We start from the raw sequence: 25919 nt of genomic DNA, 5'->3' as shown, positions 1-25919 counted from the left end.
GCATGCAGGACTGACTTTTTCAGCCCCAGTTCTATCTCCAAGCCTAAATTACAGCAGGGCTGCCAAGGAGTTTATTCCTTACGATAATTACCCCCCGCCCCAGGCCCTTGGGCAAACCAGAAGCTGCAGCCCCGGACCACCTTCTGTCGTTTTAGATGTGACACAAAGAGCCCGCAGGCTTCAAACCACTTTTCCTTCCCAGTGGGGTGGCTGGGTGAGCTCCGGGGTGGTTTGGAGAACAGGTGTTGTTTATTAGGCGTTTGTATCTATGCACGGAGCCGACTCCTAAAACTTGGCCCATGGGATGCAGCAGGGCTTTGGGAGCTCGGTACCGGCTAAGCAGTGTGAGGCGCGGCCGGTCCTATCTCAGCCCCTTAGGCTCGCCCTAACAGCGAGCACTCTGGCCGGCCACCGGCGGGCAGGAAGATTCCTCAAGGCAGCAGGTGAGGAGGGGGAGAGACCATCACCTGTCGGCGGGGTCCGTGTGCGTGCAACCAGCCCCGCTCCCAGTGACCCCCGACACCGCCTGGGTCCTGCCCGCGGGCCGCCGCCTTTGAAGTGCAGCCCCCGCCCGAGGGGACGGGACGTGCCGGGGGAGGGGGGGAGGAGAGTCCGCCCGACCGGGGCTGGCGAAGGGGCACTGGGGCCGCAGGGGGAGGGCGGACGGAGGCGCCGCCCGGGCCGGCCCGGAGCCGGGTCTCTCTGTTTGCCCGTAAATAAAGCGCCGGGCCGTGGCCGGTCGTATAAGTGCGGCTGCGGCGGGGCCGGCTCGCCCTGCCCCAGGCCGGGGAGCGGGCTCGGGCAGAGCCGTCGGAGCCGCGGTTCAGGACGCGGACAGCGCTGCGGGGCTGAGGGCGGCGGGGCCAGCAGGGGGGGCCGGCGCGGGCGCCTCTCGCCGCCCGGCGGCTCAGGCGGGGCCATGGCCGCGGGCGGGCGGGCGGCCGAGCAGCCGGCAGAGCTCAGCCACTACGTGGTGGCGCGGCCCATCTACAGCGAGCCGGGCTTCCAGGAGGAGAACGAGCGGCGGCCGCCGCTGCCGCCCACGCTCCGCGAGCGGGCGCAGGCGGCCTGCAGGTGGGTCCGGGCGCGGGGCGGCGGGAGGGGACCTGGGGGTGCCGGGGGACGCGCGGTCCCGGCGCCCACGAACTCCACCCGCAGAGGGATGGAGTGGCCCGAACAACGCCAGACACGTCGGTAGACCCGTCCCTGCTTCTCAGCATATCGAAGCTGCCGGCAGGGTGCTTCCTTCAGGGACCGCACTTTTGGCACCAGTACGTGCCCCGTCCCTGTCTGGAAGACACTACAGTGTCAGTCTCTGTCAAGAGATGACTGATGTGCATCAGCTCAGCTCTCTGTCAGCTTGGGAGTCTCGAGGTTCTTGGGGCTGTCCAATTGCAGCCCCGTGGGGTGTGTTCATTACTTGTTATTCTCGCAGATGTTCTAGGAAAAGGGCCTTTCAAATTGCCAAGTCCTTTCTGCCCATCCTGGAGTGGCTGCCCAACTACCGGGCGAAAGAGTGGCTGATCAGCGACATCATCTCGGGAGTCAGCACCGGCCTCGTCGCTACCCTTCAAGGTAAAGCCAGGCACGCCGGCGCCCCACTCTCCAGGACCTTCCTATGAGGGAGCTGGCTCAACACAGGGACGTTATGCAGATAGAATTACAAATCTGGGGCTTGTTATTTAATACTAGATATTAGGTATTATTTTGCAATAAATAATTAACTTATTCCTTTTCCTCTGTGTGGGTAGAAGATTTAAATTTCCTTTTAGATGCTATCAAGATGTATTTAACTTTTCTTCCAAGAGTTTTACTCAAAGAGTATCCATTCTGATATTTAAAATTTTAATTACGCTGCAATGAATCAGATAGGTTGTGTGGTCTTATTTCTCTTTCTTGGTTATCTAAGTTTGTAGTTCTCCTGCAGCCACCTACAAAAATCTGGTTATTGCCCTAAAATAATGCAACTTTGATACCTACTCCTCTTTAAAATTCACCTCGTAAGGTTGTTCAGATATCTACAGAAGACAACCCTTAAGGATGTGGTGGCGTATTCGCATTTAAAAAAAATTTTAACTTGATGGATTTTCATGGTACATGGCTTGCAATATTTTTTCCTCACTGCCTTATTGCATTTATTAGTAAAGCATTCAGTAGATGAACATATAAGGAAGTGGCAGAATTAAGCAGAAATTAATTAAAATAAGCTACTTAAGGAAGACTCAAAAGGCTGAACCATCCAGCCTGAAGCAGCATCCATCAAAAACAAGACTAGCTATAACTGACACATCCACTACATTAATTTCTTTTATCACAATAGAGTTCTTACACTATTTTCACAATTTTTGAGGACTGAGGCAGGCAAAGCTAGCTGTGTCAACCCTCAGTGAAAATTCAGTGTTTGCAGAAGGGGGCAAAGATTTACATCAGGAACAAAGCAGTTTACGCATTCCCAATTAGCCACAAGTACTCCCTCTTGTCTGTTCCCTTGGAGCATGCTAGGAAAGCACAGACTGGCAGAAAAACAGCATTACAAGCTTCTGCTTCAGACAGAGGGTGACCTGAGGAATAAAACAAGTGATTCTTTCCCGAAGAAATTCCCAAAGAGAGTATCAGAGCTGGAAGATCTTTGCTGAAGGTAGTGGCACACTTACAGGATTCTCTTGCCTTTTTAAAATGAACTGGGCTAGGTGGACTTTTCATATGACTTATAACAGTTATTATGCTCTGATTGTAATCTCATTTATTTTTTTCAGTGGCTTGATTTTCTGCCAAATAGAATCCATTTGTAAAACCAATTTCTGAAATATACTGTTTGGTATCCCACCTATATATTAAAAACAAACAAACAAAAAACCAACCAAACAACAACAACAAAAAACAGAGAAAAGGAAAAAAAACTCAAATTAGTGCAAATCTAAACTTAGCTATAATTTTGAAAAACATAATAGTTCTGACATTTTAAAACATGCATTATAGGGAAAATTGGCCAAAATATTTGCCAAAAAAGAGGCTTCTGGGATCTTGACGTCCCTGAAGTCCTTAACTCCCAACAGCTCTGTGTGTTGCTTGCAGCCCTCCCACCAGTCACAGCAGTATGACCAGGACTTCAGTTGTTTGAACTATTACAGGTTTTTGCAGCATCTTTGAAGGAGAATACTATACTCTGCAGTGGGAGCTAACTAGTGGGATATGATACTGAAGGCAACTTTTTTATTATTATTATTAGCTGGATTTGACAGCTTGCACAAAGGAAGAAGAACCAAAACTCTCAAATTTGTGTGACTTACTTTTGGTAGTTCAGTTTATAAGCTGATACCGGAAAAAGAAGTAGCCTAATTTTCGCAAGGGCTGAACACACTGAAGCATATTTGTAGTGCAATAATTCAGAGCCTGTGCTTGAAATTTCTGTCTATAACTAGAGCACTTCATATATCCCCCCCTTATCTCTCAAGAGGCAGACCTTTCACTCTTTTCAACAGTGTTCCCCGCTTAAACTTCCCATCTGAGCCTGTATATTGTACTACCTGTGTGAATATAGGAACAACTTTCAATATTTACTCATCCAACTACCAGTGTGGGATATATGGTCATTTACAGTCACTGGTACTCACCTATGTGCCTGTAACCGATTTACAGACAAAACACATTCTAAATTGCATCTGGACAAAAGCAGTAAATCTTTCTGAAAGTCTATTCTAGAAAAGACAGGAGTTTACTGAGAGATTTTAAATCTGATATTTTGATGATCTATCATTTCAGGTTTGGCATATGCTTTGCTGGTTGCAGTCCCTGTTGGATATGGTCTCTATTCTGCTTTTTTTCCCATCCTGACATACTTTTTCCTGGGAACATCAAGGCACATCTCAGTTGGTAACTGCGTGTATTCAAGTTACAGTGAATTATCTATTACAAAATGTTAATCCTTACTGTGGACATTCATATTTCATACAATATAACTACTTTCTGAACCAAATTTGCTATGCTGAACATTAATATTGGTGGATCTAGGGAAATTAAGGCTTATATCCTCTCTATACAGGCAATTGTGCATAATAGCTAACTTCAGTTGTGTCCCTGCTTTTTGCTTGAATTTGTGCTGAAGTTTAAATCTTGTCTTTGGCTACACTCTATGCAAGAAATGACAAGATCGAGGCCTCAGTAGGCAGTATGAATGACAGACATATTGTCTATTAGCTAAAGCTCAAGATGGCTAAAACAGAGCTCTTTTAGTCTTCTCTACATGCCTTACTTGCTGCATCCTTTTTGATTACTGTGGACAGTATCTTCTTCTTGCCTGTCGCAGAGACCCAGAACCTGTGTGTGCACTCCAGCCTCGCTCTAGGTCCTCACATCAAGGCTATGGGTAAACCTTGTTGATTCTTTCTGAATACTTTTAAATATGAAATTTGTTTCCTGTCAGTTCTCACATTTAAAATTCTTGTTACAGCTCGATCGCTGAAGTTCCTTTCTCTTCATTCCAACAAAATCTAGTCTTTCATCGTTTGTTTCTACTAAGAATAGATTGTTTCCACCCCCCAGAGCTTTGGCATGGTATTACGCTTTTTCATCAGTTTTCTTCTCTGCTGCATCAAATGCCTCTGTATGTTTTCTCAACTTTGTTAGCCTCTTTCCACCCTATCAGCTCACATTTGCTATCCAGATCTAAGTTGCTACGTCTATTTATGGTGGCATTCCTACTTTCTAGATTATCAAGCACTCCTTTTTTTATGCTATTCCCAATACTCTTGTTCATAAAGTGTTCTCTAAGGTATCTGTAAAATTAACTTATCCTTCTTTAAGACGTTTTGAGACGTTTTCCTTCCCTGCAAAATTTTAATAAATAACTGCAACAAATATGATTACTTTTAGATTGTGTGTTGCTGACACAATGATCACTCCCTCTATATCTTGCCCAATGTATAGTTTCAGTCATCTTTAGCCAATGTAATAGCACACGTCTGCCAAAAGATGTGGTCCTGCCACCACCATCATGACCATGGTCATCCCTGACCATGTAGCTATGTGGCACTCTGGATCAGCTGAAAACTAACCATGACAAAACCAACCAAACAAACCAACCAACCAAAAAACCCTGAAAAAAACCACAAAAACCCAAGCAAACAAACAAACCCCAAAACTCAAATAAATGTTGCTTTCCCCTAGATTTGTGGTCTGCTTTGTCTCGTTGTGGTGCTGATACAAGGGAGATGGTTGGAACGTGTTGAACATGTTGCCCCTTTTGGCCTTGGTACAGCCCTAAATTGGCTGAAGCAAAGCATGAAACTGCACCTGTACCTGTATGAGCAATGCAACTTATTTAAGAAAAGAATTGTATCTTTGTGTCATGTATGCAGTGCTGCAGCTCTGGGCCCCCTAATACTACTAATGTAGCCCAATTAAAATATTACATGGTTTTTCTGATTTAGAGTTTCTTGCCTAGTCTGGTAAAAGCTTCTTTTCAATGTATATTAAACTTTAGTGTGTTTTGTTTGTCATTGCAGGTCCATTCCCTGTAGTCAGTTTGATGGTGGGATCTGTTGTATTGAGCATGGCCCCTGATGAGCATTTTCTCATAGAAAGCATTAATGCTACAGGGACTAATGCTACTGGGACACTGATAGACACTGAATCCAGAGATGCACAGAGAGTGCTGATTGCTAGTACTCTCACATTCCTGGTTGGAATTTTACAGGTAAAATAGTTGACTTGAAGACACAAGGTTGACAGTGCTTTAATTTTAATGGGAAAACCTATGGCAGGAAAATACCTACCAGGCCAGTCAGACATTTTCCTGTAGTAAAACACAAAAATGGAGTAAAGTTATCTCAAACTCTGAAGAACTTTTGGGGGATTATTATTCTTATCCTGGGCATAGTCTGTGACAGCCTGACTGGGAGCACAGAGACCAGAATAGCCCTGTGATTGCAGACCAGAAGAACTAAGTGCTAATGGTGCATTTCCCAGAGCTTCCTTTCACACCTTTCTTCAGGTCTCTTTTAGTTCCTTGGATGGATGACACTAAGCTACACTAGGCTGAAATGGGGGAATATAGTCCTAAGACTCTGTATCAACAAAGAGAAAAGACAAAGCATAAGAAATCCCCAAATAAAAATGTACCTTTTTGTTGTTCAACAAGCTGTTATTCTTCATGATTTTTCCAGGTAATATTTGGAGTCCTCCAGATTGGTTTCATTGTGAGGTACCTTGCAGATCCACTGGTTGGGGGATTCACAACTGCAGCTGCTTTTCAAGTGCTTGTGTCACAATTGAAAATAGTCCTGAACGTTTCAACTAAAAATTATAATGGTGTCCTTTCCATAATATATGTAAGTATGCCCTTCTAATCTGTTTTGGGTTTATGACACATTTTTTATATTATTGCTTATCTCCTGCTTCCATTTCCAACAGGAATGCTTCATATATATATATGGTAAGTACAGGGCATTCATTTAGTTCTCACTCTTATGAAGATCTGCAGCTGTTCATTTATAGCTGTGGGGCTCTAAGTAGCTGCTTTCAGGGTTCCCCAGACAGAAAGTCTTATTGCCACCTTTTTCGAGCAGAGCAGTTTTTCACATAAAGTTTAAATGTAATTATCCAGCAAAACAGTTCTTCACTTCTGGAGACTACTTTTTGTCCCACCCCTTGCTTTCTGGCTTATTGTGGAGGATATTTCATTTCTTAACAGTGTCATCTTCCAAAGCTGGCCAGTCCCAAGCAGGTCATTCTGGTAGAGGGCATTGTTCTCCATTCCACTGTGTAGCCATGCTTGTGAATACCTAAAGAAGGATGTGGACTCCCACTCTTGGGCCAGGTACCTACTGGTTAGCAAATGTGGGGCTAAATGTTGCTATCACAGCCCCATTTGTTGATCTGACAGAAAATGATCAAAGGGAGAAATGTCTTGGCTGCATTACAGAAATACTGAATTCCTAGAGGTGTTACGTTACAGAATAGTATCCTTTCCCAGGAAAATTATTGAATTTGTCAATGACTTCAGCATGAAACTAATCAGGTTCACAGTATTTTAGATCTTCCATAGTGCTTCATATTAGAATAGCAGGTTCTAAAAGAGGCTGTTCTAGGGAAAAAAAGTGTATTTATAGATTTTACATGCCATTTCTGGCAACCAGACTAACAAAAATACATCAGACACCTAGATCAGCAGTAATAGGATGAATATAACTACAAGCAGCAAGGTAAAATTTAGAAAAAAAATCAAGTGGATTATTTGGGGGGGAAAAAAGTATTATATTATGGACTTTTTCAGAATTAATGAAAACTCGTTCCCTCAGAAAAAGGAAAATTAGATGCAACAAATAATACACCCTAAAGCAGACCTGGCGGGTGATGGATTTGTTAATCCAGCAGGTTTTCCATCTCTTGTTTATGTTTATTGAATGGGTGGTACCTTTAGTAGAACATATTTTTTAAAAGGAATTACATGGTTCTTCCAACTCCTGCAAACCTGAGCGGAATGCTGACTTTTTAGGTTAAAGTTCAAAGCTTCTGTTTTCTTGTAAGTGAGCCAAGTCAGTGTGTTTGCAGATGCATGCAGAGCAGAGAAATTGTGATTTCTGGTCTGCTCAACCAGTGACTGGCTGTGTCAGCTTCAGCAAATGTTGGACTTGCTTCAAAAGTAGTGTTTAACAAACTGCAGCACTAAACGTCCAGCATTAGCAGAATGCACGGCCCAAAGTTACGAAGTTACTGTTTCTCTGTGAAGTGGGGTAGTGCAAGAGATGGTCAGTAAGAATGGGATCCCTGGTAAACAGTACAACGGGCAAGAAGTGGCTTCAGTCAACCAAAGGAGGGCATCTGATCCAGTGTTTCAGGAAGGCTGCTTCTTTAGCTTATAAAACATAGCTGATTAAACACTTAGATGTTTTATTTCAAAACCGGAGTCTTTTCAGAAGGGTGGTGCTGCTGCAAACCACCCCTTGTCTTTAAACCAACAGTTCAGTACTGAGGTAGCTAACCTGGATGCAAGAAGTCTGTTTCTAACCCCTTTTCTATTAGATCATTCTGTTACAGCTGCTTCACTATGCATGGAATAATACATTTTCTTGAAGACAGCAGGCAAGTGAGAACTACCCCGATGCTTAGGAGGAGGACAGAGGAGTATTTGTGGTTTTTCTGTAATCATCCCTTCTTGTTTTCTCTGTACACTTGCAATAGACAAATAGGACCAAACGAGGGCATAGCAAGGGAGTTAACTCTTCTTACTTAGTATTAATTGCCTAAAAATCAGGAAGCAGAAACCCCCTATGTGGACAATTCTTGCAGTTATGCTTCTTCTGTTAAAGTCCCAATTAAATTAATTTACTGATTCTGTAGCACCTTGACAATACATTACCCTCAGGCTTCTCTAAGCCTGAACAAAGAAGTTACTTGGCCTTTTCCAAAACCTCATGGATCTGGATCATCTCATGGGTATTTTCACGTTCTTCAAATGGACACGGGCATGTTTTACATTGTAATTTTTATTTTTCAGACTCTTATTGAAACATTTGAAAAAATTGGTACCACAAACATTGCAGATCTTATTGCTGGACTCCTCACCATTTTTGTCTGCATGGTAGTTAAAGAACTAAATGATCGGTTCAAACACAAGATACCAATACCTATACCAGTGGAAGTTATTGTGGTAAGCAAAGGGGCATTATGTGAAAACAGATAAAATAGATGGGTCTACAGGAAGACAAGAAACCTTTTTAAGTTTTAAAACTCTTGTTTTATTTTATTGCAGACAATAGTAGCCACTGGCATTTCATATGCTGCCGACTTGGAAAAAAAATACAATGCAGGCATTGTTAAGAGCATTCCAAGAGGGTGAGTGTCTTTGTTTTCTGGGAAATAGGTATTATTTTAATTGGCTAAAAATGACAGTGCTAAGAGAAAAGACATGAAAGAAACATTGAGAGCTGTAACCTGAGTTTAGAACTCAGATCTGGAGATTTCCTGAGTTTTACTTCTGCCTCTGTCAATTATGCCACCTAAATATAGTGCATAGCTTTCCTTCTTCTGTAAAACGAGCTTAGGAATGTCTATCTGATTCATTAAGTTCATCTGATAATTAATTGCTTCATGCTCATGAAGTGACTATGTGACTATAGAAAATGTCAAAAAAATAAGGAATTGTAATAAAGAAATTCTGCATAGATTTAGTTTCTGTAGACCTCACTTATCCCACTGTGGTTCATATTCATGCCACCACTGTTATCCCAATCAATCTTGTCACTTCCACAGTCATAGGAGCAAGGATGCTGAGTATTACACTGGTAGAGACTTCTACTTGAAAGATTCAGAGCACTTCACAGTAGTAACCTTCACATTCCATTTGGTATTCAGGGCTTGAATAATTAAAGTTTGTGGAAACACAGCAGGGGATAAAATGTTTTTGAGATCTTCTAAAGAAATATGTTAACAATAGTATGAAATGTCATTAACATATTTATGTAATTCATCATACTATTCAATACATTCTTTATTCAGTGCTTCAAAAAATGTAGTTTTTCACTTTACTATCATAAGGCCAAATCTCAGTCATGCTGAGAACAATGGGAGCTTTGTTGCTGACTAATAGCACCAGGATTTGGGCTATGGTGAGCTAGATAAGCATGTTCTGTATGTCAATGGCCTGTTTCCACCTTTTTATTAACTTGAAACATTACGCTTCATATTATAAGCAACCTGTATGCCTCCACCTCAAACTCCTTGACAATTCTAGTAAGAACAGAATTTAATCAAAATTGGTAACACTAATATATTTTCTAAATGCTAGATTTTTGCCTCCCGAACCTCCAAAAGTCAGCCTGTTTTCCCAGATGATAGCAGCCTCCTTTTCCATTGCTATTGTTGCTTATGCTATTGCCGTATCTGTGGGAAAAGTATATGCAACCAAGTATGACTATGCTATTGATGGAAACCAGGTATGTATGACAAAAAACATTTATAAACATAGTGAATGTAAGTTCTGTTTCATGTTGACTCATGTATCCAAATGAAAGAAACACCATTCACACATGTTTTCTGGACGAGTGCTGAAGTCTGACAGGAGAAATTCTGTCAACTATTGAAAAAAAAATTAACTGGAATGGCCACACAGAGATGAGCCAGATGTGCTCTATCTTCAGTATGGGCTTTTCATTCTAATTCCTTCCTTCTGTGTTGCTTTAGTGACTTCAGTAGCTCTGAAAGGGTAAGCACTGTACAGAGGAATTTTCTGCTGATGTCAAGTTGGCATGGCCAGCTTTAGCAACCTACTTTTCATTTCCTCTTTTAAGGCGTATTTTGAGGTGTGTTGTTGGGGCAGGGAAAGGCAATGTCAAGTGAAGAAGTTGCTCTGGACAGCCTTATTTAGGCTTAGTCTACATGCAGGGTTTGTATCAGTTGAACTTTTCAGTTAATAAATTATTGTACTTCTCAACATGATACCAGTTACATCACTATAAATGTAGTTGTAACCTAATAGATCAGTCCTGCAGCTTCACAAAACTTAATGCCTACCAGCATGTGAACGTCCTTGAGTAACTGTCTGCAATAAATGGCTGAACTGCTTTAAGCATTGGTTTCTAAGGACACATAGCTAGAATGTGACATGAGCTGTGCAGTCACCAGCTCTTACAGGATTCCTGCACTTATTCAGTGTTTTCACTGGGGGTTTTGTGGCTTGCCCATGGGTGTGGAAGAAAAATGTCAGAAAGCTTCCTTGTCCTGCATCTATGGTAATTTTTAATTTTATCCTTTGAGCATATTAGAAGATGCACTCACTGCATAAATAGAAAAGCTGAGTACTTTGTCTAATGAGTCCTTTATTTTAGTACTAATGGATTACATAAAGTTTGATTTTGGAAACACTGTTTTGCAGTACATAAGAAAACGATGCTTCTGGTCATCAGTTTACAATCCACGAAGTTCATATCTGGTAACACTTTGTCTTAAAGTTACCAAAAATAAATCTGAAACAATAAAACATGATCCTGGAAGTGCTGTTTATGCTGTTCTGTTGTTGAATATGTTCGGCCAGCACTGGTGTGCTTTAACAATACTGTTAAATATTATAGTAGAAGAATTAGTCTATAAAAGCAAATTGACTTCCTTTCAATACTATGAATTTTACATATAACAAAGGTTAAATGCAGCCTCGAATGACGGGCAAATAGTTTACTTGATCGGGAGAAATTAAAATAACATCACAAAAGCAGGTAGTGAAATAATTTTGAAGGATGAGTCAATATTATTATCTGCCAGTGTTTATATTGTCTTCACAGATTCATAGATTAATAAGACCTAAGAACACTAGGAACTATACTTCCAACATTTTCTCACAGATCCCAACTGTTACACAGGAATAGGCATGAATCATATAGGTCTGTTCTGTTAAAGAACATGACTTCAAAATCCTACTCTTTTAGATGAAGCTTAATGAAAAACTTGCAGGAAATTTAATTTTGGAGAAAAGAAGGGATTCAGATCTTAAATTATATTTTTAGAAGTTTGCAGTGAGGAGAAAGCTCCTGTGCCTGTGTCATCTTGGTGAAAACAATGTTTCTGTCCGTTACATGGGGTTGGTTGCAGGCAGGTCCCAAATTCCTTATTTCCCAGCAGAGGAATGGCCCAGATCCCAGGACATAAAGCTCCCATGGTCCTTGGCATTTGTGCACAACAATGAGCATCAATAGGCACCAGCATCTGTGACTCTGGGGCAAATATATGAGAATTCTGCTTGGGACTCAGTGTGAGTTCATTGAGATGTTTAGAGTGAAAAACTTCTGGCTCAACAAACTAGAAGTTTTCAGTGAAATTGTGTTTTATTGCAAAGTTCCTTATTAATTCTACTAATAATACAGTGCTTTGTATTAGTTAAAAGCTTGTGTAAACTCAGTCTGTTGGTACTGATCAAAGTAATTTGTTTAGCTGATGATACCTAGGAGTTAAATTTATACTACTACGATTTCTTGATGCAATTAGACAAGTGTAATTCTTAGAAATGTTAGGAAAATTGACGGAAATAAGCTTTAAACACCTTTATACTCAGATAAATATGTCCATGTCAGGGGGAGTATACCAACTTATTTGTATTGGTTTTCAAACAGAGATAGCTGCACTGGCACAAAAGGAATTTGTGTTAACATTTAACAGCTGTTACTAGTTCATACTCTTCTCAATATTATTACTTTATCAACTACTGCAGAAGCTATTGTCATTCTCCATTGCAGAACTATCTTCAGACATCTGTATTTACAGCATCATCCAATTATCTTTCAGGAGTTTATTGCCTTTGGCATCAGCAACATTTTTTCAGGTGCCTTTTCTTGTTTTGTTGCAACTACTGCTCTTTCACGGACCGCAGTCCAAGAAAGTACCGGTGGAAAGACTCAGGTAATGACCTCTTCTTACTAGTACTGTGCACAGGTAAATTTAATTTTGGATAGTGCACAGATTTCACAGAGGGGTGAAAATAGTCCTAAAATGACTGTGTTGCTGGCACATGGAAAGGCACAGGTGTCTTAGCTCGCAGCTCGTGCTCTGGTTGTGAATCATTTTTGTAGCTCTGCCAGAAGAGGGCCATCAAGTTTTACATGAGTTACCCTAGAGGTCAGAAATCCTTCAACTCTAGTTTCCCCAGAATTTCATTCCCAATTAAAGGACTGACTTTGTCACAGTAGGAATTCAGAATGAGGGAGGAAATCTCTCTCAGCTGGCTATGCTATATTGAAGTTCCCATTTGCTGGCCTGAGCAGCGCTGCCATTTGCCATTCACCATCAGCCCATGTGCCATCTTTCTCATGTTGAGTAAGCTATTTTGTTTAACGATACTACAGTTTTGCATTTTTTAACATTGGAGAACTACAGGTTATCCAGCAACCCCTTTTCCAGCTGACGCGCAGATTGCTCCATTCATCTATCTGTGTAACGTAACCTCTCCAAGAGCTACTGCCTTGCATGTAGTTGTTTAGACTACCTGCTTGATTGAATTCCTTCTGTGTTAGCTGAAGTGTGTATAATGATTGCCCACATATGCCTAAACACAATGACATTTTGGAGGGTCTCCTTGTTCCTAAATAAATGAATGTGCAACTACTTGTACCTTTGTAATCCTAGAAAGATACAGTAGAGTCTTAATAAGTTCATTTCCTGTAAACACTCTATTCTTTGCAGGTTGCTGGTATAATCTCAGCTGGGATTGTTTTGATTTCTATTGTTGCCCTGGGGAAATTGCTGGAGCCCTTACAAAAGGTACTGTACTCTTCCTCTGCAGCACAGCCACATCAGATGCAAATGCTCAACTATGATGGACAAGATTAATATCCCTCTATAAACTATGGTGACTGATTACAGACAAGGCTGTGGTTTATAGTGTGTAATGTTGAGCACTATCTTAATATGCACCTTTGATTCTGAATACTGCTTTTTCATCATTTTTCTTCACAGTCTGTGTTGGCAGCTGTAGTCATAGCTAACTTGAAAGGGATGTTCATGCAAGTGTTTGATGTTCCGCGTCTGTGGAGACAGAATAAAGTGGATGCTGTAAGTGGCCTAATTTTTTCTTTTCTCCAGGAGGTTTTTTTCTGGTTCTGGTTTGCTTGGTTTGGTTTTGTGGGGGTTTTGGGGTTTTTTTTTAGCTTTTTAATGCCATCAAGTTTCCTCTAACTACCACATAAACAGGATTTTGTAGAGTTAACATCAGAAAACTTTTATGTGCATCCTTGAAATGCAAGTGCCATGAAGTCAGTTAAAAACTCCCCATTTTAGAGTTTGACAAAGTATTCTGCTATCTTCTTTATTCTCTATACCCCAAGTAAGAGTGCCAATCAGGGTATTCATGTGCAGTGATGACACAGCAATCTTGTGTTGATATGGCTTGAAAAGCAGAACAAAGATGACTACTTGCCACCTTTACCATTCTGATTTTATTTTTTTATCACAGTTTAAGTGAGTCAAAAAAGCTGACCTTTCCTTAATTCATGTACATATATTGTTACCACATTAGCATCCTATTTGCCTGCATAATCTCAGGTAGCCCTCAGAAAATATGTTTTCTTCTTGTAGCAAGACTAATCCAAGCTAGAATGTGGATTCATTTGGCATGCTAAGGGATGTATGAACAGACTTCTCTTATGAACCACTATAACCATATCTCAGGGTACTTGCTCACATCTCCCACTGTGTTTTCCATGGAATAGACCTTCACTGTGGCTGTTAGGGCAGGAAAAGATTGCATGGAAGACATTTTCTCCATGCAGTCCTTACTGTGGTTAGATCTTACAGTTAGTTTCATTGGGCAGTAGCTGCCTTGGACAGATCTGAGGTATTTTAGTCAATCATTTACTAGTTTATAGGCAAAAGATCCCACTGACTTCAGTGAGAAGTGTAAGCACTCAGCTTTTTGAAAGACTGAGTCTACTGCGTGTTCTGCCTGGGCAGTGACGTAGGAAGGAACTCAGGAGTGCACTTCAACTGTTCTGCCTGAATATTCAGTGGCGGCTTGAGAGAGTACCATCAACCTGTTAATATGAAACACCTCTCTTTGCAACAGTTCTGATTCTTAGATATCACTGAGCAATCCCCTCCCCTCCCTATATGTCTGCAGGTGGGGCATCTTACAGTATTTTACATCCCGGTAAAATAAATTCTTCCCAATTTCTAAAGAAAGATTAACAAATATTGCCACTATTAGAGAGAAGTAAATGCAATGGTTAGCTGCATCGCCTTTAATTTCACCAAAGTAACTGGATCCTTGAAAAATGTTGTTATGTTAAAGAAACCTCTTATTTCCTAAAAAGCTAACCATGCCTAATGAGATAGTGATGGATAGAAGCATCTTGAAGGAAGAGGAAGAATTCCGTATGAAGTCAGCTAATTGCCAGTGTGCTGCAATCATCTCCAAAATTAAATTCTTCTGCTACTCATGTTGTCTGGTCTAGTGATTCTTTAGTGTGACCAGGAGTCATATGTTATAATTAAGAGACTTCAGATTTGTTATTTCCTTTCCAGATGATCTGGGTTTTTACTTGTATAGCATCCATCGTTCTGGGACTTGATTTGGGATTACTTGCTGGCCTTTTGTTTGGATTGCTGACAGTTGTGCTGAGAGTTCAGTTGTAAGTAACACAAGATCAGAAGTGATTCTTAGTGTTATACTATGAAAAAGGAATACAATATGCTGAAAAGCAAGATGATTTGGGGCAGAAAATCTGCTTGGGTTTACAAAACTGTTGAAATTAAAAACATCTATTTTTTTAGAAAAAAACACTCTTTGTGTGCTATTATTTAATTAAACTCATAAAAGAGAAGCTGCATTATTTTATCAGTATTTATTTCATATCATGTTGGCCACTCTGGTGGTACTTAGCCATATGTTATCTATATAGCCACATAGCTGAGTTCTGGAAAGGGATAGGAACATTCCAGATAAAATATAAACAGATGTATGGCTTCTGTAATTAACTGATCATTATAGTAACTCTTAGCAGGTAATAGTACTACAGTATGTTGCAGATGCAAATAACTTTTTCACTTAGTGCTTATGCAAGGTCGTATGCCTGTAAAAGAAGAACAAGAGAAAGCATGAGAGTAAGAAAAAGTTTTGTGTTTATGGCTGATTTGTTGCTGCTTAAAGAACATATAGGAGTAGAATGGTGAGAAAAGGTAGATTTGAAGTACCTTATTTGATCATCTTGCTACTTTTCATTGATCTTTTATCTGAAAATACGACATTACTCCTTACCTTCAGCCTGAAGTCCACAGAATATGGTTACTAGCATTACCAAAGGATAGTTGCACTGTCAGCAAATGCATAAAAGTAAAGCCTTGCAGAAGTTGTTACACAGTAGTAGATTATAAAAAATGGAATTTGAAGAGCCTCAAAAAAACATTCCCAAATTCAATTCAGATCTATGCAATCAAAATATAAAAGGGAGATGAAGCTTTACAAGCTTCAAATCAATTTACTTCAACTGTTAAATTTATGCTGGAGACTGCAAAATAATTTGGTTTTAATATTGACTGAAATAAAAATTAAAAAGGTTGGACAAAAAGATTTACATAACCTTAAAAGAATGTAAATGTATTGTTTCAGTTGATATGAATTGAAAAAAATGATCAATTTTTTTCAGAGTAAAAAAAATTGTTTGGGTTGTTTTTTTCTTTTTTTTTAATTCAAACTAAATTAATCTGCTTTTGAAATATTTTTCTGGTTCCAGAAACAAACTGAACAAGTTATCCACTCAGCTCTAAATCAAAATGGTGCAGGAATTAGGGGGAGACTGAAGTACCTTGTCTTTAAAAGGCCCATTCACTACAGTAACACAAAATAGATCCAACCTTTTTGCAATGAGTCTGTTAGTTTGGCATTAGAAAGCAAACTATGAGAGTCTAAGACAGTCTGTATGCAGCAATCCCTTCAATTCTGTGAGTGCCCGTGTATGATGTTTATCTTCAATATCTTTTCTTTTTGTTTCTGTTAGTCCTTCATGGGGAGGCTTTGGAAACATTCCTGGCACAGACATCTACAAGAAAGTCAAGGACTACAAAAATGTAAGTCATTGCTGAGTTGTTTCCCTTCAGTCCATAAGTCAGTGTAAGAAAAAGTTGTGCTTTGCATATTGTGGACTTGAATTTGGAAGTGGAGTCCTTGAACATAACAAGTTTAAACATTAAATTCATCTCGATCCAGATGGCTGGTCCATATCAATGCTGGGGCTGTAAGCTTCTGAAAACTGAATCCGCTAAATTATCCGCAAATATATGCAATTTTTGTGAATTAGATATGTAGTTGAACTGTTGAAACAGTTAAACTGCTTCTTATTAGTCAAAATGTAGTTGTTGCTGCTAAACCTTATATTCTCTGGCAACAGGTTGTAGAACCAGAAGGTGTGAAGATTCTCAAGTTTGCAAGTCCAATTTTTTATGCTAACATTGATGGACTGAAAAGCAGCCTCAAATCCACAGTAAGTGATATGTGATGGGTTTGGAAGCCTCTTAACAAACACTGAGATTCCCTCAGAATTATATCTGTGTTAAGTTAAATAATTTTGGTTCTTTTTCTGTAGGTGGGATTTGATGCAGTCAAGGTATATAATAAGAGACTCAAAGCACTGAGGAAAATACAAAAGCTAATCAAGAAGGGAAAATTAAAAGCTACTAAGGTAAACCTTTTTTTTTCTTTTGATTCTTTCTCAAAGGATTACTGCTGCAGCTTATTACTTTAGCCTTAATTATTAATTTCTCTGTACTAATCTTTAAAATAAAGATGAAAAGTGTAACTTATTACTATAGAAGAAAGTCTGTGACCTGCAGGAGACTTGGCAGAGCAGTGTGCCTACTGCCAAAGACCCCACAGATTCAGGCAGCTGTGACAGTCATAGTGTTAGCAGGAATGGAAGCAAGAGATACCCTGATCTTACCTCTACCCCTCACCACCTCAGATTGTCTCTGTGCAGTGAAAGTGCTGGCTCTTGAATGTGTCCATGTGAGCTGCATCAGTTGGCTGGTAGCCTTAGCCTTCTACATCCTCTTTAGAGAAAGTGGCATATGTTTCTCTGAGTATGAATTGTGCATTTCAATAATTAAACTCTTACAGAAGTGGACAGCTGTGGGCAATACAGTAAATCTCCAGAACTGGAATTTAGAAATCTGTTTTCTGTTCTCAGTGAAGGATGCAGTATTTCCTGTATATATTTCAATTTGTGATGCTGTTAAATGCTCAGTTTATGTGATATTCCAGCTTTTGACCTGGTAATTTTACCACAGAATCATATATAGTAAATCTAATTCAAAGCTGAAAATACTGGTCTTAAATATCTCCTAGAAATGAAGCTATTGAGGGAGGGAATCACTCTGAGGTACTTATTTTTCCAGATAATGGCCTGTTTGCAGGAAGATGCTCTTTCAATAAAGAAATAAAAGGAAAGGAAGTAATTATGTGCTCTACCTTGTTTTTCTTTAAATTATTGTACATCATGCAACAGGAGACAGACAGGTTCTTTTAGGGATCCTTGCAGAATGGTGATGACACTAAATTATAGTTACAATGATAGCTTTATTTTTCTTAACAGAATTTTATGACTAGTATAGCACAGAATTTAAGATTGGAATGGCACAGGATTTCTACAAACAGAATTAATGTAGTACAATTTATAAGTAGCGTAATATAGAATTTATAATACAACTTAACTTACAGTCTCTAATCACCTAGACCCTAACTTAACTTAGGGTTTCTCTGCAGATCAGGTCAGATGGTCTGATGCATCAATGTAACAATCATAATCTAGACTTTATAATTACATTTAAGAAGATGAGTCACCAATACTCAGAGAAAACAGAAAACAGTGGAGGCGTCCCTGACCACTGGGGGGGGTGTCACAGGTCTCACTCACCAGCAGCAGTTTTGGTCCTAATTTCCCACTTAGAACTTGTCATAGACAGTGCTCTGTGCACTGTTACATTTCTCTGTTCTGTGGTGGGGTCATCAAGAACAACCAGGTGTCTGGGACCTTCAAGGCTGGTAAGGAAGGGAGTAATGAGTCTGGTGCCCAGGAATCTTGAGGCCAGTAGGGAGGAGAAGAAGAAATCTGTTTGAGTTGTCTGCTTCATTCACAGGACTTCAAGGCCTGAGAGTAAGGGAAAAGGGAACAAATACATGACCTGCTCAGCCAGAGAGAATGGCTTCCTGTCTTATAAAATGGCATTAGTTATGCTAACCATATTACCAGGATTGGGAGCAGGGGGTACTGGTCACAAGTATCTGTCCTGTTCATTCTTGAAACAGAAGGTATCACAGAGAAGTATTTTCTGTAACTCCAAAACTTTCTCCATGATTAAATTCTATATTCCATGTATATTATCTGCACATCAGAATGGCATCATCAGTGAACCTGGTATTAATAATGAAGCTTTTGAGACTGATGAGGATCCTGAAGACAACCAAGATCTTCAAGTTCCCACCAAAGAAGTAGAGATTCAGGTGGACTGGAATTCAGAACTGCCAGTCAAAGTAAACATCCCCAAGGTGCCCATTCACAGTCTCATTCTTGATTTTGGAGCAGTAACCTTCTTGGATATTGTAGCTGTGAGATCAATAAAAACGGTAAGGGTGTTTTTTTCTGATGTTTCGTGAAAATGAAACTAGTCAGTATTATGTAAATCAAGAGCTGTTAGCTGAAGTTAATTTCCTAGTTTTTAAAAGTCTGTTGTTGAAAAATACCTTCAAAATTTATACAGCAAAAGGTAAAATGTTGGGGTGTGTGTATTTTAGGTGGCAAAAAAATGCATTAAAAAACAATATGAAGGTTGCATAGCCAAGTACTCAAAAATTTTAACTGCAAAATGTGGTCCCCTTACATGCATATGTTATGAAATATTTTGGTTATATATTTTCTTTCCACATGCCTCCTACTTTAATCTGGGCACAGGATGATGCTCACTTGATACAGAGGTAGTAAAAATTTCATCTTACCATCCTGTTCAGTATTTATCCACTGATTTATTTATTCATTAATAAATTATGAAGGAGGGAAGAATGATTAATTTCTTTCTATTTTCTGTGGCTAGTATCAAGGGCTTCATCAACATTCATTATACTCATCTTCAAACATCACACTACATAATAAGGAGATAATATTCCTGGTTTAGGGAGAGGGAAATGAGGTGCAGAGATTAAGGCCAAGTATTTCCCTTATTTTTTGGCACCGAGTTACAAGTCTGTAGGACCAGATTTTTCAGACTTTAGTATTTTAAGATATTTTGTACGTTCAGATTGCTGCTTTCACTAACTTAATTTTGCAGTTGGGACTGCTTAGCCTGTATATAAATCAGATTTTTACCAGGACTCTAGTTTATCAATTAACAGAAAGGAATGGAATTGGTAATCACTTCTGAAAACACTATTCTAAGAGATTTACCTGACACCAGGGAGACAGGGGTAGATTCCAGTCTCCCACCTTTTAACTCAGTGAAATACAGGAGTGGTGTGTGCTTTGCTTTAGCCTTCTGCATAGTTTCAATTAATTTCTGGCTCCTGAGACAAAAGAGATATGGGGTGCTTGGATATGACTCCTTCCCTATGTAGCTTCTTCATCCAAGAACAGGTCCATCTGGTGCATGGCATGAGGGAAGAATCTGTGTAAAAAAACCTTCATGTGCCAGCGAGTGATGGTATTGTATCACACACATGGGGGGAAAAAAGCTTGCTCAGGCCCACATGCTCTTGTTTCGAGAGATGATTATTCATACTATGAGAACAGAATGAGGACCTTCATTGGCAGCAACATTTATGTGTGTAACATGAATAGTTCCACTTACATAGTCAAAGACAGGCCACTTCAGCAACCAGGCACTTAACAACTGGATTGTTAAGTATAGCAAAGTACAGCAGTACAGTATTTACAATGAAGAAACAGAACATACAACTCAGAATGAAGACACTCAGAAAAAAATGAAGTGTGTGTGCCTACACATCACTTATATAGACACATACACATATATGTATTTTCTCCTTACAGACTTTATTTATTTATGTACTTGTAATTTTTTTTTTTTTAGATAATCAAAGAGTTTGAGAGAATTGATGTGAGAGTATACTTTGCTTCATATCAAGGTAAATACCCAAATATTCCTACTATCACTCATGCAAAGAATAAACTGAAGATGAGAAGGAATCACTAGATGTGTCTGTGGGAGCACTTGTGCTAATAAATATGTGAATTATCATGCTGATAAACATTTTGGACTCTTGTGGGACACAAAGAATGGTGGGGTTTAAAGGAAATATGGAAAGTAAAAGTCAGGCCAAAGCTATGATTGATGGATTCATTTGGCTGTATGTTTGATTTCTGATTGTTGCAACCATTTTGATATTTATTTTTGAAATTACTTCAGATTGTATAAACCTATTACAACTTACTTTTATTCAGACAACCTTATATCTCAGCTGGAACGGAGTGCCTTCTTTGATGACACTGTCAGAAAAGACATGTTCTTTTTGACTGTCCATGATGCTGTGCTCTACATAAGGAATCAAATGACATACAGTGACAACAAAGATCCCATATTTGAGAAGGTAAGGATATCCTGTAGTACACTTCCCCTCCTTCTACCATCTAGCACTCATTCCTGCAATTTCCATTACAGCATGGCACATTTGAAAACTAGACACAGAACTGTAGAACAAAAAAAGAAGTGAGAGTGTAGTAAATTGGGCAGTTTCTGTAGTACATGAATATTTTTCTAGATCAAAGGAAAGGTCTGTCTACTCCAGGAGCTTGTTTATGGAAAGAACATGAGAAGCAGGACATATGGAGAACATTTCATCCTAAGACACACTTTCTAGTTTCTGACAACTGGCAGCTTAAGAACTTCCTCAGCTGGAGGGTTGCATTTGTAACATTATATTTAATTGTCACAGATGGAGTTTTCTTCAGTGTGTCTATCATACTCCTTTTGGAACCTCTTCACACATTTTAGCTTGACGCTGTCCTGTGGAGATGGCTTCTCTCCTTTTTAATGTGTTATATGACAAATATTTCTTGTTTGGTTTAAGCCTGCTAGACTTCTGGATTGTTAGCTGCAATGAATTCCCTTTCCCAATACTATTCATATTTCATAGACCTCTGATCAAAGCTACAATCTGATTCTACTTGTGTGGATAGGTACAGAAGCTATTCCAAGCTTGTGTTCATTCCTACTGCCCTTTTCTGTGCATTTCCTGGTTGCATTCCGTAGTTTTTTACATAACCAGAAAACTCTGCAGCATGTAAAGATGTGGGCCCATGTTAGCAAAATGGTCTTATAATGTCCTCCTCTTTTTTCACCACAATTCTTTCCCTTGCAATCACTATTACAGTATTATGAATAAATAGCAATCACAGTTAATATTACTGATAAATAACTAGGACAGGACTTTATTTTTTATAATTTTTACATACTACTATTTTATAGTAGAGATCAACATTTTGTGAATGCAGTGTATACAGTCTACACAGCAGTTTAGAGATAGATCCTGTTTTTATTATTTTTACAAAGCTATAACTAGACATGTGAGCAGAGACAAGACCAAAAGCTCTGCAATTTTTAAGTTCCTCTCAGCTGAACTAAATCAACACCTTCATCAAGGAATAGCAAACAACAGTTCTTGTAAGTTGTGGAAGTTATCTTAAGGTACTTCAGAGTAAAAAATCAATTTCAGTGATATGGACAACGTGTAACTCATCATGTTTCTCAATTTCTTTCCAAGATTGCACTCATGCAGGAGTCTAAAGAACCCATAGAGTTCACAGAAACAAGCCGGCCTGGTGATGAACTTGATGTTCAGGAAGAGGTACGTATTTTAGAACTGAATGTGTCTATCCCTCTGTCTGTAGCTTTGAGTCCTGCTGTGAGAGTATGGCCCTTAACTGTTAACTTCTCCATAAATATCCTCTCTGGATACCTGGATGTCAGTGCTGAGTGGAGGAAGTGAAGTTTTTCTTGAGATGGTAGTAGATTATATCTGCATAAGCATCTCATCTCTGCCACTTTAGGGCTACTTTTGCCTTACACAGGCTTGTAAATAGATCTAAACACACATTAGGTGCCTAAAAGAAGACTTGGTAAGGCTTGAGGCACCAGAGTCCAAAATTATGCTCAACATCCCCCTTTCATTCCTCCTTTTATCACAGCAGACACCTTCTTGCACAATCTGCTTTTTTTTACAGAAGTTACTTTCTCTGTACTTTCATTGAGTTTTTAGTTAAGACATACACAAACGTGTTATTTTCCCAGGTGCTGTATACTCGGAACTAACCACAGCCTGTTTCTCTCCACCTTTTAAAAACCATTTCTCTAGGCTATGCGCAGACTTGCTTCATGAAGATGGACTGCTGGTACTGTCCTGCCTGTGAACTCACAGCAATATTTACGCACCAGTACTATATAAGCATTTTCTGCAATGAAACCAATCTTTGCACTGGAAGAAAACCCTGATTGTTTTTCTGAATGATACAGATCTCTATAACTCTCCAAATTTTAGCTAACATTGTCCTGGAAATATTCTGGACAGCAAGCACTTTCCAATATGATACATTTTAATAAAAAAGAAAATCAGAAGATTATTACAAAAGATTTACTGAGTTTTGGGACTAGTCAAGCAGAAGATGCACTACACTTTTATCATTGTGTACAGGATGAAACGCTCCTTTGTGGTCTGCCCAGGAGAGTTGAAGAGACCAAAATCTTCGGATGGCAAGCCTTTTGTTCAGTATTTGTACAATGCCTAGAGAAAGGGCAGGAGTTCTAGCTGGCCAAGGCTTGGAATTGTAGAACATTAGTATGAGAATATGTGCTGTGTCACGATTATTTTTTCCAAGCAATTCCTTAAATTGCTGCAGGTTGTTAGATCACTGAAACAGGTGATAGGTGAAACAGTCACATGAAGAGAAAACAGCACTGAACTACTAAAAAATTTTAAATAGGCTAAGTTTCAAAAGACGCTTGGATATGGGCTCATTAGTTATGTATTAATCCCATTGTGGCAAATCATGCACTACTACTTATGATCATTCCTAAAATGAAGTACACGCCGATTATTTTGGCTAGGTTACATAACCTTCATCAAGAGGCAGATCATGACATAAATTAAGGAAAACCTTGGTGCCCATGTGCTTAATGGAATCTGTAGAACAAGCTGCTACTGAGTACAAGCAAGAAAGTCAGAATGTGACCTAATATAGAGGTTTATGGGGTTTTTAAATTGAATATAGGAGTATTTTTTTGTTTAATGAATAGTTATATTTTTTATATAGCAGATTTTTTCTTTTAATATTTTACATCAAACTGCTGCTGTTCTTTTACATTTGAAAGTCCATAACGCACAAGTGCAATCATTTACAAAAGATAAAGGATTTGACCTGCAAAACTGTAATTCTTACTTTCGGACTATATAAAGTAGATATGCAGGAAATTAATGTTCCTAATTTTCATGAAGAAGAAATGTATTTTGATGTAAAACAGACTGCTACCTTAAATTTTTCAGCACTACGTTAATTTTTTTAAAGAGAAGAAAACCCTTCATGGTGAGGAAACCGATAAAAACAACAGTGTAAGAAATGCCCTGCTATAAAATGTCTTTAAGTTTAACAGTGTGGGCTAATTAGCTTCAGTATCTTCACATATTTAAGTCTCTTTATTTGATTACATCAGAGAAATTTTCGTACATCACACTGCACAAATATTTCTGCTGCAGGTTAATGTTAGTGGAAAATCTCAGGTGTAAAGCTAAGCACTAAATAAATTATTCTGTCCTAAGGACCTGAAAGAACTCCATCAAAATCAGTGGGGAAAAAATCCTATAAACTTCTGTCAGTAGGGCAGTATCTTACATAGTAGGTAACAGCACCAGACTGGCATCTTTATTCTCTTAATTAAGGCAAAAAATTCAGCCTTCACAACAGTCAGTGAAGTTTCTCATTTCACATGCAATACAGGCCTGAACTTAGGTGATGTCCAAGCCAGCAAAACGCAGCATTGTATTCATAATGGACACAGGCCATTGTATGTCAGATGGGCATCTCCACCATCTAAGAATGAGGCAAATCAGACCAATCAGCACCTCTTCAGATGGTACTAATAATTTCTATTTACACTAATGCTTTTGCCTAGGCTGTGATTTGATAATTCATGCTTTTAATGCTACCTGTCCTCCTCCTCTCCCATTTGCCAGCTAGGTGGCACTTCTACCCGCCTTACTGACCTGAAGTTCCTTTTAGACCATGGCCCCAGCTTCTCTAAACTTGACTACAGGGAGCTGTTGCCAGTGCACAAGGCCAGTAGCAGAAGGACAAGGCCAGTGACATGTTTCTTAGAAGCTGTATTGCCTTTCTAAAACACATGTACATTTTATGTAAAAAGCAAAATTTTCTACCTGGGACTGGTAAATGAGCTTTCAGTTAATTGTCATGCAGGACACATACTATGGAAAAGATGGTAAAAAAAATGGTAGCAGTGATTTTTTTTTTTTTATCAAGGGAACATATGCACTGTGAAGTTTAAGTATAGATTCTTACTTGACAGACATGTGGGCTTACATTATTTTTTGAACTTTCTCTATTTCCTGACCGTACAGGTATTTAAAAAGCAATTAAATATTCAACAGTCTTCCAGTTCCTTTCCAAATACAACATTTCAGCTGTGATTGTGATAAAGTATGATGAAATGCACTTGTCTTTGGCCTGCATAGTTCTTCCAGGCATGGCTGTATCTGTTCTTAATTTAACTGGCACAAAATGTTCGGCTTTTTCTGAAAAACAGCATTTCACACAAAGCCTACAGTGGCATAGAAGGGCAAGAGGGTAATATGCCAAATGTATTCAAATCCCTCTTTCAGTGGGTCAGGGAGTATGTGCTTAATTTTCTATGTAACCATCAAAATGAAGGATACCAAAATAATGGATTTTGCAACAAAGCTGAAATTCTCTACAGTTTTGTACTAATTCAAACATCCATAATACAACTAGGTGTGCTTATCTTTTTCCAGTTGGATGAAGAAGCAGTATTTTTGTATGCATTTTGAGTATTACTGTTCTGTCTTTGCATGTCAGGTATTAAATCTGGAGATGTATTTTTGAGTTTCTTTACCCTTTTAAAAAGCTGCATTTGAAAAAGTAATTGTATCCATTAACTAGAAAATAAAGTTGTGCACACTGTAAACACGCTCCTTGCATCTGCATGTTTGGGGGTTTCTTGTTTGGTTTTGGGTTAAGTCTTCTTATTAATTCTTATTATGAGGAGAAAACGGATATAATGAAGGGATCAGTGTCACACCTCACTTAGGTCTGAGTTTTGAGGAACAAAGACAAAAGGGAAAACCTGTTCTGTTTGCCTTGTGGGAGTAAGACAAGATATGTTAGACTTAAATGGCAGCTTTTAAATGTTAAGGC

At 39.2% G+C, this 25919-nt stretch overlaps 1 protein-coding gene across 2 annotated transcripts; it reads left to right on the top strand.

Moving 5' to 3' along the window:
• Window positions 1–338: 338 nt before the first annotated feature.
• Window positions 339–25048, top strand: SLC26A4 (solute carrier family 26 member 4). Of its 2 annotated transcripts, XM_017811566.1 has the most exons (20): window positions 920–1074; window positions 1436–1575; window positions 3763–3873; window positions 5505–5695; window positions 6165–6329; window positions 8498–8650; window positions 8753–8835; window positions 9788–9935; window positions 12274–12387; window positions 13168–13245; window positions 13441–13536; window positions 15004–15110; window positions 16476–16545; window positions 16866–16958; window positions 17061–17156; window positions 18866–19096; window positions 20551–20605; window positions 20922–21067; window positions 22241–22324; window positions 22832–25048. In XM_017811566.1, the coding sequence occupies exons 1-20, from the start codon at window positions 920–922 to the stop codon at window positions 22853–22855; spliced, it is 2340 nt and encodes a 779-aa protein (XP_017667055.1). In that variant the 3' UTR covers window positions 22856–25048. The 2 variants fall into 2 exon arrangements, with proteins under 2 accessions (XP_017667056.1, XP_017667055.1); XM_017811567.1 differs by lacking the exons at window positions 920–1074; window positions 3763–3873 and adding an exon at window positions 339–443.
• Window positions 25049–25919: the final 871 nt, after the last annotated feature.

Source organism: Lepidothrix coronata, unplaced genomic scaffold (assembly GCF_001604755.1).
Source record: "Lepidothrix coronata isolate B3197 unplaced genomic scaffold, Lepidothrix_coronata-1.0 Scaffold32, whole genome shotgun sequence".
In the NCBI taxonomy this organism is placed as follows: domain Eukaryota; kingdom Metazoa; phylum Chordata; class Aves; order Passeriformes; family Pipridae; genus Lepidothrix; species Lepidothrix coronata.
Note: the sequence above shows the minus strand (reverse complement) of the source record. Positions and strands in the feature narration are given on the sequence as shown.